Here is a 16757-nt window from a genome sequence, read left to right on the forward strand (position 1 = left end):
GTTTACTTCCGGTGTTGTAGTGTAACACCGAAGTAACTTCCTCTTACGAGACCTCATGTTGCTAACGGTCAAAATATGTGGTTTTTGAAACCAATTCATTGTAAGTTTCGATATTAGAGTTGCTACAACTCAAAAAGGTTTGTGATTTATTTATTTTTTTAATTTTTAATCTCTTATTTCGTAAATTGGATTTAATTTTTTTTGCGTCAGGATGTAATATTTAGCTATGTGAGGCTAATTATTATGTTACAGTTACAGCTATGATATACGGTAAGTTAAATTTGATAAACTGTTGTTCGTCATAACTGAGAAAAGATTAATTACTGCCCAGCAAATTTTAACCTTACTGGAGCATTGCAGTGATATTCATTAAAGGTTACATACACGGTGTGTAACAGAGAACTGGAAACTGAACTTAAACACCTTTAGAAACGTCATTATGTTTTTCCTCACTATTAGAGAAGACCCAGTGTGAATTTTCTAAAGATTTATTAACCTTGAGCGAACGTTTCCTGTAAACGTTCCTCTTGCTCTTTGAAGATACGAGATTTTTCGAACTTCTATTGAACGATTCCTATATGCTTTCTGGAACTTGACGTTGATGCTTTTAGAGAATCTTGATGTGACAGACTATTTAACATTTATCAACCATAATCCTCAAGGCACACTGCCCTGCATAGTTTATGTGTTTGCTTGCTTCAGTGCACCTGATTTCAATTAATGGCTGATTAAAAGGATTTTACTAAACGCCAGCCTGAATCGGGTGTGTTTAAAGAAGGGCAACAGAACATGCTGTGCAGTGTGCCTTGACGACGCTTTAGGGAACAGTCTTATTAGAGAACTGTTTGTAAATATTCCCTAAATGTTAGAGAACTTCAAAACTCCTGGAAATGTTCCCTAAACGTCTTCCAAAGCTTCCGCATTTTGTGATCTTATGGGACATTCTGTGGTTACAGATGTCTTCACCTTATGGAAAGCATACCGGTGTTCTAATTTTTAGAGAACCTTCTCCAGGATACTTTGCAAAAGTTGTTAACTTTCATGGCGCTTTTGGGGAACATTTCATGATAGTTCCTGGAAGCTTGGAGTAGACCAGCCAGATTTCTGACTCTTTCTGAAGCTTGCACTGTCAATGTGGAGACAAATCCTCAGAGAACTCTGTAAGGTTCTCTAAAAGTTGAAACATTTGCAGTCTCCAGAGAAGTTCACAGTGAGGCTTGTGTATTTATGCAACAAAGTGGACCAGTATCGAAAAATGCACAGGAGATATGTGATGAATTTGTGGGATATCTGTTGATCTCATACTAATAAAAGTGACACCATCAGAGGTTTTACTAACATCCTTTCACTTCCTGCAGAGGTTTTACTCATGTCGAACAAGAATGGTGAAGTGGAGTGGGTGGAGACAACCGAGGAGGTTGTTGAAACTGAGGAGGGCCTCTCTCTGAAGAACAGCACCCCGGCAGGTAACGTGTGATAACCATATTTTTAAACTTTTTAAGAAATAAAAAGTCTAACATCGCATCTCTGTTTGTGCCTAAAGTGGTGGTTGATTTGGAGTCGGCTGAAACGTCACTCCAGAAACTGCTGAGCACTGTGGGACAAGAAGAAAGCACTGAGGGCCAAGATGGCTTCTGTAAGTTTATTTCATTTTCCTTTCTTATTATAATGAAGAGTTAAACCTGTTAAACCGGTAGAGCATTGACAAGCTGGTATCAGTGTTCATGGTAGCTTAGCAACCACAACCCCCAGCCAAACAACTTTTTGATAATAACATGCTTTATTTGCATGGAGACATTGTCTTTTCTAAAGTTACTTTTGTGCAAATGATGAATTTTTAAAAAATATTTTCCTTTTAACATGTTTCAGCCACACAAGTCCACTCACTTTAATATTCAATTTTTCTTTTACATTTCCAGGTTGTGAGGAGTGTCTGCCTCTTTTTCAGGATCAGAGTAATCCTGATGACATTAATGGTCCATCGTTTATCCTCGACTTTCCAACGACCATGGGTGTCCCACAGCGAGCTCTTCTCACTTTACCCTTTGGCCTGATGATAGGCAGATCCAGCATTCCCAGTGCAGGAGTAGGTGTAATAAACCAAGGACCAGCACTGTCTCCCGGAATGCATTTTGGACCGTATGAGGGGGAAGTGACAGTGAAAGAAAATGCTATAACTAGTGACTTTTCTTGGGAGGTGAGTTTAATGGTTTTAATGTGACAAAATGTGAAAGTTTAAAATCATTTTAGTAGTCCTGAATCCAAACAGCAAATTGGCAGTCCTTGTGTGTGTCATCATGCTTATAACATTTTATTTATTTATTTTTTCAGATTTACAAAGGAGAAGATCAGTATGAGTACATAGATGCCGCCAGTGACTCCTATTCAAATTGGATGAGGTATGTGAAGGTGAAGGTTTACTGAACTAGAGTAAAATTGATGGGGCATTTTTGATAGGTACACGCTCAACAACTATCATCTGTATCTATCATCTGTGTAAGCACATGCAGAAATTTTACAAACTTTACCGTTTCTAAGTGGTGAACTTTGGTCAATGTTTCTAGAACTACAATAATATCTTAGGTTTCAAAGGTTTCTTTTGAGTCATGTAGTCAAAGAGAACGTAAATAAACCTGGCGTACCAAATTTCAGCTTATGGGGCAAGTCTTAGTTGGCCTGATTTTGCTTTATCGGGCCTCACAGAGGTTGTCACAATCTTTTCTTAGGCAACTTAATTCTGTCTCATAAGATCATATTACACTTTAATAAATCTGCACAGTTACTGACAATCTTGTACCCATTCTTGCTCCAAAGTGCGTTTCTTTAGCATTCAGTGAGGAATGCTAAAATTTTAGATGCTGATTATTTCTCAGGGTAGATTAAAAATAGGTTTTTAATTAATTTTGATAACTGGCTGATTAAGTGGTGGATCATGGCTTTTCCAATTTAATCCAAATTTAGATTTAAATAATCCTAGTTGTAACAACACATTTTGTCTCAGTGAAAGTTATAGTCCAGTTTTGGAGTAGACCAGCCAGATTCCTGACTCTCATCTAAAAGAAAATCTGTGTAGGGAGATAAAAGTTATAGTAATGGAGAGTAGGCCTCCCAGCCTCAAGGACTAGGATTTTATCATCAGATAAATGTTCAAAATGCCAGCAAAAACATTCAAAAAGCTGGTCAGCAATTATAACAAAGGTTTGATTGCTGTAATGTCAATAAGATTTAAAATCAACTTTTTAGTTTATTGGGCTCAGCTTCATGTTGTACTCAACATATTTCTACCGATCTTTGTTTGTGCATAGGTATGTGAACTTTGCTCGCAGCAAGGACGAGGCCAACCTGCTGGCCGTTCAGTACAAAGGCAGCATCCTGTTCCACTGCTGCCGCGCCGTCCAGACCGGAGATGAGCTCACAGTGTGGCCGAGCAGCAAACTGCGCGCCCACCTCAGCAAAGATTGGTCTGACATGTTGTCTTTGAAGATGAGCAGAACAGGTAGCTTTCGCTTCCCAAATCTGTCACCAAAAAAAACCAAATGTGTTTTGAGATCTAGTCTAGATTAAGTTGCTCATTATTTTCCCGTTTTTCTCTGAACTCGCAGAGAGCGGTGAGAGTGCGTCGTCTCCGATTTTCCTCTGCTCCAGCTGTCTTCTCTCGTTCACCACGGAGAGCTTCCTCCTCCGACACATAGAGCACTTTCACTCACAGCCCAAAGCAGACGAGGCAGCCGGCGAGGAAAACCCCGGCACCAGAGACGAGCCGCCAGCCTCTCTGGTGATGCTGGTGGATCCAGTTAAATCCAAAACGTGTGATGATTGCGGGAAAGTTTTTAAACAAGTCCCCCACCTCAGGAGACACAAGCTGTGCGTCCACTCCAACAAGCGGCCTTACTGTTGCTCGCATTGCAGGAGAAGCTTCAGTCAGGCGTCCGGTTTGGTCCGACACCAGAGCGTTCATTTTGGAAAAGCTGCAGCTATGGACAAACTGGTCCCTACAGCGGAGAGCTCTGCACTCGGATTAGAACTCTCCAACCAGCCGGAAGTGGCTGCATCTCAGGAGTCGGAAAGAAGCAACCCGACCGAGGTTGCACAAGTGGATGTGCATGTAGAAACGCAGCAGCTAGATTGTTCAGTTTGTGGAAAGAGCTTCACGAATGAAGCGCACCTCAAGAAGCACGAGGCAGCTGTTCATGAGAAGTTACGCCCTTATGTCTGTTCTGTGTGCCTCAAGTGCTTCGGCCAGTACAACGACCTGGCCAGGCATCTGCAGAGTCACCAGAAGAATGAACATAAAGAGAAAATGGACGAGGATTCGGAGGACGCCGCCACCATGCCGTTTAGCTGTGGTGAGTGTTTGGTGGCTTTCTCTTCGGTGGATGACCTGCAGCTGCACATAAACGAGCGGCACTCGGAAGACTCGGCGGCTGAAAACCAGGGAAGTAGTTCAGCTCCTCCTGTGGAAACCAAAGACCTCACCCCAAACAGTGCCCCTCTGAGGCCTCAGCGCCTCAGAGCCAGATCTAAAGTTTCTGCCGTCACTCAACTTGTAGCACCTAAACGCAAAGCGGCCAATCAGCAAGAGGCCTCGGCTGTCAGAAATGCAAAAATCAAGAAGTACAAGTGGTTTAGCTGTAATCTCTGCAAGCAAACATACGGAAACCCGGACGATCTCAAGGCACACAAGTGCACTTCGAAGCCGCTGAACTGCGGGCAGTGCAGCGCCGCCTTCTGGAAGTCTAGTTTGCTCAGAAGGCACACACAGATAGCGCATGGAAGGGCGAAATCCTTCCGCTGCGACTCCTGCGATAAAGCCTTCTCTACGTCAGCGAAACTGAGGCAGCATCAGAAAAACAAGTCTTGTCAGAAGTACCACTGCGCCTCCGAGCTGTTCCCCTGTTCCTTCTGCCACTTCTCCTTCACCATGAAGAGCTACCTCATCAAACACATCAAGAGGCACCATCCTAGGGATTACTCGGAAGGCCTGATGGACCTGGAGGAGGCGGAGGGGGAGTTCACGTGCTCGGACTGCGGGACAAACTGCGCGGACGCGGAAGCGCTCGCGTCTCACACGTGCATCAGGCAGCTGAAGGTCCTGTATTTGTGCACCGACTGCGGGAAGAGCTTCACGAACCACTACGGCCTGAAGCAGCACCAGCGCATCCACACGGGCGAGAAGCCCTACAGCTGCACCTCCTGCAGCAAGAGCTTCTCCTACGTGGGCCAGCTAAACGTTCACCTCCGGACTCACACCGGCGAGAAACCCTACCTGTGCACCCACTGCGGCGAGAGCTTCCGCCAGTCGGGAGACCTGAAGAGACACGAGCGGAAACACACGGGCGTGAGGCCGCACGAGTGCACCGAGTGCAGCAAGAGCTTCAGCCGCCTGCAGAGCCTCAAGGCTCACCTGCTGCTTCACCAGGGACAGAGGCTGTTCAAGTGCAGCCAGTGCGGGAAGAGCTTTTCCAGAAACTATCATCTCAGGAGGCACCATCAGAAGGTGCACACGTAGGCAGGTATCAGGACTGTAGTTGCTGTGAAAAGAGTTCAGATTTCCACAGATTAAAGTAAACGACTTTACTTTAGCAAGTTTAAGAATAACTTTGTGAAAGTTGTTCTAGATTTCCGACATTAGCCCGTTTTTATTTAGTTCCAAAACCAGTTTTAATGCAAGTTGCTGATGTTAGTGGAACACAGCGTCATCCTTATTTCTGTTTTGTTGTTTTGTCCATCCACTTTGTGCAAAACTTTTTTTTCTTTTCTTATTACTCTCCAACCCATCTGAATCAAGTAATCTGGGATTCTGAGGCAATTCTGTTGTTTGATTGAGGTGTGTTGGAGAAGGGATGCATCTAAAAGTTAAAGGATGGTATCCTTTCAGGTTGCACTTGAGCGCCCTTGAGCTAGAGGTTGAAAATAAATAAGCGTCAAAAAACCCCTCCAGAGGCGGACAATATCTATTTCAGGTTCCACAGATTCAGTATGATTGATGGGGATTGTTTATCCCCAAAACCTCACGACTAAGATTGATTCAGCATCAGTTTACATAAAGTTATTGCACCTTTCTGTTTGAGGTCTTTGTTTTTTGTTTGTTTTTTTATTTAAATTTACAGAATTTAAATTGCATTCAATATAAAATAATTCTCAGCATTAGACTCTAAATATTGTATAATTTATTAAAACAAGATTCACTTACGTTTTGACAAAAAAAAGGAAATGAAGCTAAACTGAGATTTGCCACGGTTTGAAATAAAAACACAGCTGCTCATCACTGTTGACCATTTATTCCACAAAACATACAATGCAAAGCGTGTGCACTGTACAAGCCTTAATATTATGAAAATAGTCATAACCATGCCTGTTTTTTTTTCTTTTTTTTTAAATTAAGTTATCCTAGGTTTTGTTTTCATTACCACCCTCATCTACTACTTGGTTTTAACATGACAACAGTACAGCTTCGTCTATTCGATTACCTTTTTCTTTGCTTTTGTCCTTTTTTTTTTCTTGACTACGTTATAAAGATTACGCAAATTGAAAATATTGAAGTCTGACCTGAAACTATACAAACATACTGCAATGACAGGTGACTGCTTCAAACTGTGCATGAACCGAAAACAGGTAAGAAACCTGGCAGTGTTTTTCCATGTGCTACACGCGGTGGTTGTCAAGTGCAGCTGCTGGTTCGAGACGAAAACTTCGCTGCTGGTAACGACTTTGGGAAAAGACAAAAAAATAAATAAAATTTCCCAGTCTGGTAATGGTTCAGGAATCGGTAATTCAAGTTACACAAGTTCTTAGCAACATCCATCTGGAGGGGGAAACGGATCCGTTGTCACTTGTGGCACAGAAGTTGCAGGTTTGTTTCGTGTGGTACCTCTTCTAAAGACACAAGGGGATGGAACCGGAGGAATGATGGCTTGTTGATGGGTTTTTAGTGTGTAGAAAATACACAAACACTTCTGGAAAGTAGGCAGCAAGGTTAGGTGACGAGACACCTAAAGGAAGGTTACTGTTACTACGGTTTAGAAATCACGTTCCACTCGTTCTCTTCGTTCCATCGGCGCGCCGCGGCATCTTCGGTGCAAACTCCTTCCTTCGTACCACATCTTTATCACGGAAAATATACAACAACCGTCCAAATCTCGGTTTATATTATGTTAAATGTTATCCACATTAAAATTTTTACAAACCAAACCGAAAACACACAGCATCACATCTGTACAAAAACTGAGGGGGGAAAAAAAAAAGTCACAAAAAAAGTAGGTAAAAACCAAAGAAAGGGATTTTGTTTTTGGCAATTAAAAGCAACAGCTTGGTCTGTCACAAAACAACAAATTATGGGGAAAAACAAATACTGAAATAAAAAAAAAGGAAAGTACATTTAGAGCTCATCAGAGTCTATGCTTGTTGTGTTTCATCGTTTCAGTGAACGGTAACAAAAAAAAATGGGGCTAAGAGGGTTAAATGGCCAAAAGACAAGGCCTGAGGACTCAGCGTATGACCGGGCTCACGATGGAGACAAAGATACCCTGCAGTTCAGTTCATCAGGTGAAGGTTCACATGGAATGAAAAAAGGCTTTTATAAGGGTTCAGATTTAAGCTCCTCCACCCTGACCTCCAGGTCAGCCACCTAGGAAAGAGAAGAAGAGACGTTTAGAGAACAGCTGCTGCAGAGACACAGTTCCAGTCTTTAACAAAAAAAAAAGACAAAAATTGATTCGTCAGCTTGATTAGACCAAATGGTAAGAGACTTTGAAATTACTTCTGTTCGGTGCCGACATTGGTTAAAGTGATTTTGTTTTGTTTTTTGTCTGTAAAAGCACAGAATTTGGAAACGAAGATAACAATTGCAAAAAGAATCCTCTTATATTAATTTGAGCTTTGACATGTTTGTATTTTATAGTTGCATTAATGACGAAGCTTAAAAATTACCCCCCATACCTGTTCCTGAAGTTGTCCCGACTCCTCCTTCAGAAGGGACGCCTCGGCTCCAACCTGCGCACAACGCTGGGTCTCCTTCTTTAGGTACTCAATCTCCCTGTTTGAGAAATGTTTTAAAAATAATAAAGCAGTAGCACAGTCTTGTACTCGGATGTTTTAAAAATGAAAATCCAACTTTTTATTAGAGTGCATATATTCAGTGGGGGGTGGGGGGGGGGGCTCGTAGTGCCACAAATATTTCCCTCCCATATTGCACCCTATACAGAGTTCCAATAATATTTTGGTTTTATTCTTTTTCAGATCACACATCTAATTTGTCAGTTTTTAAAAATAAAAATAATAGACTTTTAAGGAGAAAAAAAAATAAAATTCCTTTCTGGGGATCATTTTTATTTTTCCCCACAAAATATGAAACAACAAAGTACTAAAGTTGGCTTTCAATTCAGAAAATATGAAAAAGAGCTATTTTGTTGCTTTTTGGCTTCTGCATAAGATTTCAATATTTGAGTCACATGGTGTCTGATGAATCATGTTGCAAAAATTGAGATAATAAACCAAATCCAGTCCAAGAATGCCAATTTAAGATGACAAAAGGACTCAAAAGTAAAAAGGGTAGATTTTTTTTTTCCCTAATTTTTTTTTCTTTTAAGTGAGTGTTTATGCTACTTAAGTGTGTGCATGCGTTCACACTGTCTCACTTCTGCTGATACTCCTTGATCAGCCGCTTGGCTTTGCTGTATTTGCGCTCCAGGGCCTGATACTGGGCCTGCGTCTCCTTCAGGTGCTCATCCACCGCCTGACACAGGCTCTGCGCCTCCATCCAGTAGCCCTCCAGCTTCTCCATGCGCTCTTTGTTCTCCTGCAGGGTCTGCTCCAGCTGAGCCTTGTCCATTCGCCAGCGCTGCTTCTCCTGCTCGGCGTGGTGCAGCTGCAGGGACGAACATAGCCTCCGTTTCAATAAACCGACCAAGGCTTTTACCGTTATAAATGCTGCTCTGCATAGAACTCCTCTGGCTTAATGTGAAGTCGTGTTAGCCGTAAGTCTCACCTTTCTCTTCAGCTGCTGGATCTCCGCCTGAGTCACAGCATGCTTTATCTGGAGCTTTAGCAAGAGAACGAAATGAATTTTTAACACCCGTGTTTCTGTCACGCACCAGAGCGGAGGTGAGCCGTGGTTACAGATGAAATGTCCCGCTTCGAGGTATTCGTGCCTCACCTCTTTATATTTATGGGTGAGCTTCTCGGGGTCCGTCTCCAGAGGCGACATGTCCTCGTTCTCCGCCAGGTCGAACACCTCGATGGCGCTGGGATACGGCGGGCTGGCCTCGTCCTCCTCATCCTCTTCCTCATCTGTGCCATATTCGCCACCCTGGAGGAACACGTGCACAGAGAAGATCGGAGAGGTAGATCAATGTAAACGTAAACATCTGAAATACAGAAAAGTTTATTTTCAGCTGGAAAATGAAAGCAGAGAAATCCTTATTTTCCATCTCATTGTAAGTTAAATTGTATTTTATAGTGAAGTTGCAGTCAAAGTGTGGAAAATTGTTACTCCTAAGAAAAGAAATATAAATTCAATGTTGAGGCAAAATTGTATATCCATGTAGTGACCATAAATGTCCACTAGATGGGGTGCAACCCCCAACGATCCTTCCTGCTTTCTAAATTTACCATTCTGCTTTTCAAGAACCACCCTGACCTCCATCACTCATGCAGACAGTGAGAACGGTCCTAGAAGAACCTCCCTGCCCTGTCCTACAAGCATTTAACCACAGATGTTGTTTTCATAAAAAACAACAACAAAAACAACAGAATATTAAAGACCTAATTTTAAAATCACAAAGAGCTTTTGAGTACAAAATAATCTGAGTCATCCCTGAATTGGCTCCGTTTCTGAGCTTAGCTTACTGCTTAACCGTGTGTCATATCATAGATGATCTTAATGGATAAATTTCATAATCCTATCCAAAGTTGGATTTAGTTTCTCTGCAGCCTATAAAGATCAAATTAAGGCTATTATGTGATCCATGTATGTGGAAGTGCTTTTCAATAGTGACAGACATTTTCTTTCACATATTATTTCTAAGCAAAACACAACACCTGACAGCAGCATTTTAGAAGCTCGTAACTTCAGGAAAATGGGAATAAACTTCAAGTCAAGGGATGGCAAATATTTCTGGAATTTACAGAAAAACCAAGATGTACGTGGGTGTGTGTGCAGATGTATCGAACCTCTTGTTCGTCCATGTATTGGTTGTAGCGTTGCTCCATCATTTCCCTCTGCCAGCGCTCCTGCTCCAGGGTCTGCTGGATGAGCTGGGCCACTTCGCTCTGCTCGCCCGGCTTCTCCCGCCCAATCACAAACCTGTGATCGCATGCTCATTGATAAGAACTCTGACAGCATAACTACTGATCAGCAACACGTTAGAAGATGATCCAAAACACACATTTACTACAGGTGGATCAAGAGTTCTGCATAAAATTGTCCTTGAAGTTAACAGTGATATGAAATTGTTCTTTGTTATCAACATGGAGGATAAGAACTGTCTCTTTAAAGACTAAAATAGTACTTTCCTTATATGGTAAACTGCTATAGCTTCCTGAATTGGTGCAGTAAGACGTTATTGCAGTCAGACATTTCCTTCCTGTTTACTACCAAACAATGATCTTTTCTCTGGAGCTACGCTCTGCAGTTTCTAAGATCAACTCTGCCCGTCTTTCAGCTCATCACAGAGGATATAAGACGCCTGACAGAGGTCCACAAATCTCTGTCAAATTAAAGCCGAGGCTACATTAACCCGTCGCAAAGCAACAGATGGCCGCTGAGCCAGCCTCTGTCGTCTTTTAATTTTATGCGGCGTTTACGGGTAATTAAATGCTCACAAACACGCTTCCTGTCCCGCTCCATTAGTCTCACTGACAGTTTTTTTTTTTTTTTTTCCTGAATAGACCCTGAGCTTCGTGAGTCCCTCCACTGCCGCTGCAGCAGATCCATAATGTATGAGCTGATCCGTAGAGGTCTCTGATCTTTAGAAGTCACATTACACTAACAGTTATCCCAACAGCACTGGCCACAAAAAAAATTAATAAATAAATAAAATCTCCTGAATTATGAATGAGCCTAAACAACAAAAGGTGCTCACAGAACTCCAAAGAGCAAACAAAAAGCTGCAAATAGCCTCCTGGCATTTGGACCTGACACTTAAGATCCAGACTGTATTTGCCTGATGATAACAGTGTTTTCTGTAGCTGTAGCTCGGAGACTTTGAGCTTTCTTCAAACCGTCCCTAAAATGGAGCTCTTTTAAACCCAGAAGGCTGTAATCATGACTCTGTCAGAGTTGCAATATAAATCTCCAGTCTGGTTAAATGAATGGGCGGGATGTGGGAGAAGTCATTCCTGTTCTGGCTGCGGGTAAATACATCAAAATGAAACCGTCTGCTAACAGAAGATGTTAGCAGAATGCTGGACGTCAAGCGGAGCTGTAAAGGACGTCCCGGTCGCAGAGAATGCCTCGCAAAAAAAAAAAAAAATAGCCGCAAGAGCGGCACCCTCCCGGTGATAAACGCTGACCGTTTAATCCTGCTACATAACCCCAACCTGATGACTGCAGCCCGGACGGGGAACTGGGTCACAACAGGCCCGATTAAGGCAAGGTTACTAAAAAAAAACGCCTCTTACTTGACAGTTCCTGAGGTGTTCCTGAGTACGGAGGCGGCAAAGCTTTGGGTGACTCCCACCAAGCTGGTCCCGTCCACCTCCACGATCAGGTCGTTCACCTGGATCCTGAGGAGACATTTCAACAGGTTTACAGAAAATCGCTTAGAAAAACTGATTGTGGTCGACTGCCGGATAAAACCACAAAAGCTAAACAGTGGAGGGTCGTTTTCGCAGCAAAAAATAGAAACGTTTGCAAAAGGACAAATGCGATTTGTCAACACAATATTATATGTTGATGCACTGTTTTCTTCTGAATATATTTGACTTTTTAAACCTTTTCTCCACGCTGCCCTGTGCATGTGAAGAAGCATGTTGATGTGCAGATTTAAATTTACTGCGTCTGCTTCGTTTCTGCTGGTGATAAGCTGTGTACATCACATTAGTATCTAAACGAATAACATTAAAAGGAGACAAACTCACAAATAATCAACACAGTTAATTAAAACAATTGATACGTATGAGTTGACATTTTATATCCAGGCTGCTTCAAACACTTTTTTCTGTAACATGCATGAAATCTGGCATTTGAAACTATAAATTATTTAAGTGATTTGCCACTTAGATTAAACAAATAAAAAGTGTGTTTGGATTAATCAGATAATTTAGAACGTTTGTTGTTTAGTAGATTAATCAAGTTCATTAAAAAAATATATCTATTTAGATCAATCTAATAAACTTTTAAAAATATTGTTGTATAGACTAGCTGATTAACCGAATGATTAGATTAATAACTCACCTGCCGTCCCTGTGTGCTGCTCCTCCTTCTGTCACCGTCTTCACAAAGATGCCCAGTTTCTCCAGGCCCATGTCAGCCCCTGCGCCCATCCCGATGATACTGATGCCCAGGCCGTCTCCATCTGAAAGGGAGGAAGGAGGATCAAGCCAATAGTTACTAGAGTCCCTACTATAACACGTGTTTGGTTTGGTCTTTATCTGGTAGGAGGTTTGCTGTTAAAAGTACCTAAAGTAGGTGTGACTAAATCTTAGTCTCACCTCATGAAATCCTAAGGTTACAGGTGTAATCACAATTTGCTAATTCCACAACCGCAATTAGCAAAGTCCAAATGTTGATGTTTGTGATGGTAGGACAAAAAAAAAGGATTTTTCTAGCCTATCGGTTGTCATGGAAACTTGGTGATCCCCCCGAGCACACTTCTCTGCAGCTCCCCAACAATGAGCTTTGGAGAGTTTTTTTTTTTTTTAATACCCATTACATTATTTTGCTGTACTAAATGTAATAGTAGCGTTAATGGAGACTTTATAATTCTGAAACAAATTAAAAATATCATGAACAAATGCATAAAATCAAAATATTTGTGATCAAATTAAAAATAAAGGTAAGCGTGATGCGATACTGCGATATAAAACGTGGTAAATTACAATATAAACAATGCATTTTTTTTTAAACAAACACTTTACCTGATCAGGGTTTAAATCAGGACTGAGCCTGATCTGACCTTTTCCCTTCAGTGATGTCAACAGCCTGACGCCAACATTTGCCGCGAGCTGTGATTTATTTATAGTTGTAATAAAAGGACGCACAAGCTTTTTGTTTTCCTGAGGAAAAAGAAGAAGAGTCGCATCTACTTGAAAGCATGGGGCTGCGTCTCATTTACAGTTTCCCTGGTGCAGAAAGTGCACACAGCTTGCCTGCATGTTGCTACACATGCCATCACTTTAAAACATGCCTGCGACAGAAAGCTAAACATAGTCCTGCATGCATATATTAATGCAGCGTAATGGTGAGGGAGTGCTCTCGTTGTGCCCCACCGGGGAGCAATTGAAGGAAAGACTTGCACTAGTGCTTCCTCGTGGAAAAGCCGGATGGCTGTCAGAAGGCAGATGGCGAAGACTCCGGGCCTTTTTACATGAGCGACAACAATTAAACCCTCCTACTGAAGAAGACATAGTGTTTCATGTTTTCTTATTAAACCATCATCAATCAGGTGGTGTTCGGACCACCACAGCTGGTCCGAACACCGGAACCGTTTCACAGCTTTCGAGAAACTTGTTCTCAAGAGTTTAACGAGGCCAATACCTTTCTCCAGTTCCACAGGAAATAGGTCCAGCCTCTCCACCCGCTTCTCCAGCTCGTACTCCGCCGACGCCGCCATGGGATCCACGTCTTCATTGCGCCTGTCGTAGTCCTCGTTTGGATAGGTGGCAAAAACCTGCAGTGGAAAGATTGGATCAGTCATAACCGGATTTATAGCTTGCTGGGTGAGTCTGTCACAACATTAAACCCACTGATACGACTTTAAAGACAAAAGGTGTCCATGACAACAGCAGACGATGAGACGATTTTCTGATGACCCATTTTGGTCAAGCTTCAGGTGTTGGGACAGATGGTGTATGGTCAACAAACTAAATACCTCTAACCAAATATATTTGCTTTACTGAGTAAAATTCAAAATAACATTTAAATGCCGATATATAATTGTAACTTTAAAAAAAAATGCATCTATTTGAAAGATTTAAATACTTACAAAGAGATCATTATATTCGGATGCCTGAAACCCTGAAGTTAAGAGACACTTGACGATATCTGTAGCGTTCTCTAAATTTGCTACAACATATTAACATTATTTTAGCTTTTCTTTTGTTTCGCAAATATAGATGCACAACAATTTGGCTTCCAGATCATGGAAAATAACTGAGTTTGAAGGTGGATGCCTCTTTCTTCGTGCAGCTGTGCAGTGTTCTCACTTTCTCGTCTGAGTTCACACATTTTCTCCAAATATAGTAACTGATAATGAAAACAGATTCACTTCCCGTGAACCCTGATGAACATTGATACAATTTATGCAGCCGTACTTCAAGGCTTTGCAGGTGAATAAAGTGGAAAAAATGTAATTCAAACAAAACTAAAAACTGAGCATGGTTATCAACTAGATTAGTAATAGATTAATCGCTAACTGGAGTATACAAACCAAAAAAAGCCATCTGCTGGAAGAAAAACACAGAGAAACTGATGCAAAACTACACAGAAAATACAAACTGCACAAACATTTTAGGCAATAAAATGCTTATTTTCATATTTAAAAAAAGAAATTGAAATTTTTGTTTATTTGCATCTTTTAATGTATTGCTAAGTGATTAAATGGAAAATCTGCACAGTGACCAATTTGATTTAATCATTTGTCAGAATAATCAATAGAATAATATTTTTTTAAATAACTTACATCACTAGTTCTAGTAAATCATATGTAAAATGATTTCTTAGGAATTTTTAGTTTAATAAATAATGGAAAAGACTGGACCGCCGATTTACCGAGGTACCGGGGAGAAAATGGAGCTCATGCAAAATTAGCACCTTTCAACCTGTTTCTTATGTTTGCCAATACGTTATGTTTTCAGATCATCGACCAGTCGATGCAGTAATAAACTTAGAAAAGTTGGTTCACAATTTTTTGATTGACCTCCTGGCGTTACATAACGACAAACTCAAACTAAATCAGGCAGTATGTCAGGAAGAGAATCGTGGCCCTCCAAAAGTTATCTGTGCAATCATTACACATAAAGAATAAAAGCCACAACATCTTACCATTCAGATTGTGTCTCAGAAATGACCGTGTTTTAATGCAAAATGGTTTAATAAAGCCCAGAACAACCACAAAAGATATTTTTAAGTTGGTGGGCTGAAGCTTGACAGATTAGGTCATTAAAATAAGGACTAGAAACCATTATGACAAAAGCAATATAAAAATCTAGATTACAGATTGTGGAGTGGGTTTTGGAGGCATGTCCTGTGGTCTGACGACACTAAAAACGTTTAACCATAATGAGCATTTTTTCTTTCTTTTCAGGTTTTGTCAGCTCCAGTGGTCTTTTTTTAGCTGTTGTGAGACAGGAAAGTGGGTTATGAGAGAGGGGAAAGACATGCAGCAGAGGTCATTGGGCCGAGACTTGAACCCGTGACGGCTGCGTCGTCGAGGGCTAAGGCCTTCGTACAGATGGGTCACACTTTACCCCTGCGCCACCGCTGCAGCCGTAATGAGCGTTGTTAGCTTTGGAGGAAAAAGGAAGAACCCTGTGAGCCTCAGGGGCTTCATGTTTTATGGGTACTTTGCTGCCAGAGGGACGGTTGCACTCCTCAAAATAGATGTGATCATGAAGAGGGCGCATTTTGTGGAAGTAGAGAAGCGACATCTCAAGAGACGAGTCATAAAGTTAAATGGACAATGACCCTAAGAATACTGCCACGCTAGTTGAAGCAGTGGCAGAAGATCAACAAATGCAGTGTTTTGGAGTGCCCATCACTAAGCTCTGTTGTCAGACTTGGAAAAATTTGCATGAGCAATGAGACCTACAGACCTGAATGTTGCCAAAAGTCCAGGAAATCATTGAGAGACGCTTGTCTAAGGATCCCAACATTTTTGTTTTGCTACAGATTTCGACTGGAGCTTCCGAACGTGGTCTTAGGTCATCTGTAATGGAGTCATCTCATACAGCAAGGAGGCTATTATAATAAAGAGTTTGAGATAATCATCTGCTAAGGCAAACAGGAATCACATCCGTTCAGAGGAGTACGGCTGCTGCACTTATAGGCCACTTATTATATAACGGCATTTGCTAAAATCGTTGCAACTCAATGTCAGACGAGGCCGTGGAGATGAAGACGGATGTCGATGAAACTGTACAACTGAATCTATAATATGATAACATGACCACTTTTAATGTAGATCTAATACAATTTACTTTTATCGACTGTTTTTGTCAGAGAGATCTGCTGCATTTTCTCGAGGCCTCACAGCTACTTCATTTCACACCAGTAATCAAACACATAGGAGGGGAGAAAGAAAAAATAAATAAATCACAGCGACTGGAGTAGCTCTCATGGAGACAGAGGCCTCTGTTTTCAGGCCTCAACTTCCCACATTCAGTCTGATTTAACAGCATGACAGTTTACATAACCACCTCCAGCATGTTAATGGGGGCCCTCTGCAGCTGCACGCACACACACACACACACGCACGCACACGCACGCACACGCACACACACACGCATACATACACACTCTAACACCGTAAGCCAAATCTTAAAAAGGCTCTTTTTTCCCGTCTTCCGAGGTGATTTCGTATGCAGCACCTTACACATTC

At 41.6% G+C, this 16757-nt stretch overlaps 2 protein-coding genes across 5 annotated transcripts in view; one reads left to right on the forward strand and one right to left on the reverse strand.

Annotated features, from left to right (window-relative positions):
* On the forward strand, nucleotides 1-6268 carry LOC103481653 (histone-lysine N-methyltransferase PRDM9-like). Of its 3 annotated transcripts, none has more exons than XM_017310897.2 (7): nucleotides 1-137; nucleotides 1359-1466; nucleotides 1544-1636; nucleotides 1920-2197; nucleotides 2332-2399; nucleotides 3306-3496; nucleotides 3603-6268. In XM_017310897.2, the coding sequence occupies exons 2-7, from the start codon at nucleotides 1370-1372 to the stop codon at nucleotides 5507-5509; spliced, it is 2634 nt and encodes an 877-aa protein (XP_017166386.2). In that variant the 5' UTR covers nucleotides 1-137; nucleotides 1359-1369; the 3' UTR covers nucleotides 5510-6268. The 3 variants fall into 3 exon arrangements, with proteins under 3 accessions (XP_017166386.2, XP_008435498.2, XP_017166387.2); XM_008437276.3 differs by lacking the exon at nucleotides 1-137 and adding an exon at nucleotides 150-270; XM_017310898.2 differs by lacking the exon at nucleotides 1-137 and adding an exon at nucleotides 737-1160.
* The window catches only part of LOC103481836 (neurabin-2-like), a 23100-nt gene continuing 12608 nt past the window's right edge, over nucleotides 6266-16757 (reverse strand). For both annotated transcript variants that reach the window (XM_081601144.1, XM_008437598.2), the window contains 9 exons: nucleotides 13697-13829; nucleotides 12395-12515; nucleotides 11620-11724; nucleotides 10171-10303; nucleotides 9155-9307; nucleotides 8987-9040; nucleotides 8637-8866; nucleotides 7939-8035; nucleotides 6266-7627 (listed from right to left, as the gene is read on the reverse strand). In XM_081601144.1, the coding sequence (XP_081457270.1) occupies nucleotides 7577-7627; nucleotides 7939-8035; nucleotides 8637-8866; nucleotides 8987-9040; nucleotides 9155-9307; nucleotides 10171-10303; nucleotides 11620-11724; nucleotides 12395-12515; nucleotides 13697-13829 (1077 nt within the window). In that variant the 3' untranslated portion in view covers nucleotides 6266-7576. The remainder of the gene's footprint in view (nucleotides 7628-7938; nucleotides 8036-8636; nucleotides 8867-8986; nucleotides 9041-9154; nucleotides 9308-10170; nucleotides 10304-11619; nucleotides 11725-12394; nucleotides 12516-13696; nucleotides 13830-16757) is intronic.

Source organism: Poecilia reticulata, chromosome 19, assembly GCF_904066995.2.
Source record: "Poecilia reticulata chromosome 19, P_reticulata-male-v2, whole genome shotgun sequence".
Classification (NCBI taxonomy): domain Eukaryota; kingdom Metazoa; phylum Chordata; class Actinopteri; order Cyprinodontiformes; family Poeciliidae; genus Poecilia; species Poecilia reticulata.

What these genes read in the sequence shown, in the direction of transcription:
- LOC103481653 (XM_008437276.3), top strand. An exon ending in CTAGTGACTTTTCTTGGGAG is followed by an intron (nt 2,198 to 2,331) that starts GTGAGTTTAATG and finishes TTATTTTTTCAG; the next exon opens with ATTTACAAAGGAGAAGATCA. An exon ending in TCCTATTCAAATTGGATGAG is followed by an intron (nt 2,400 to 3,305) that starts GTATGTGAAGGT and finishes GTTTGTGCATAG; the next exon opens with GTATGTGAACTTTGCTCGCA.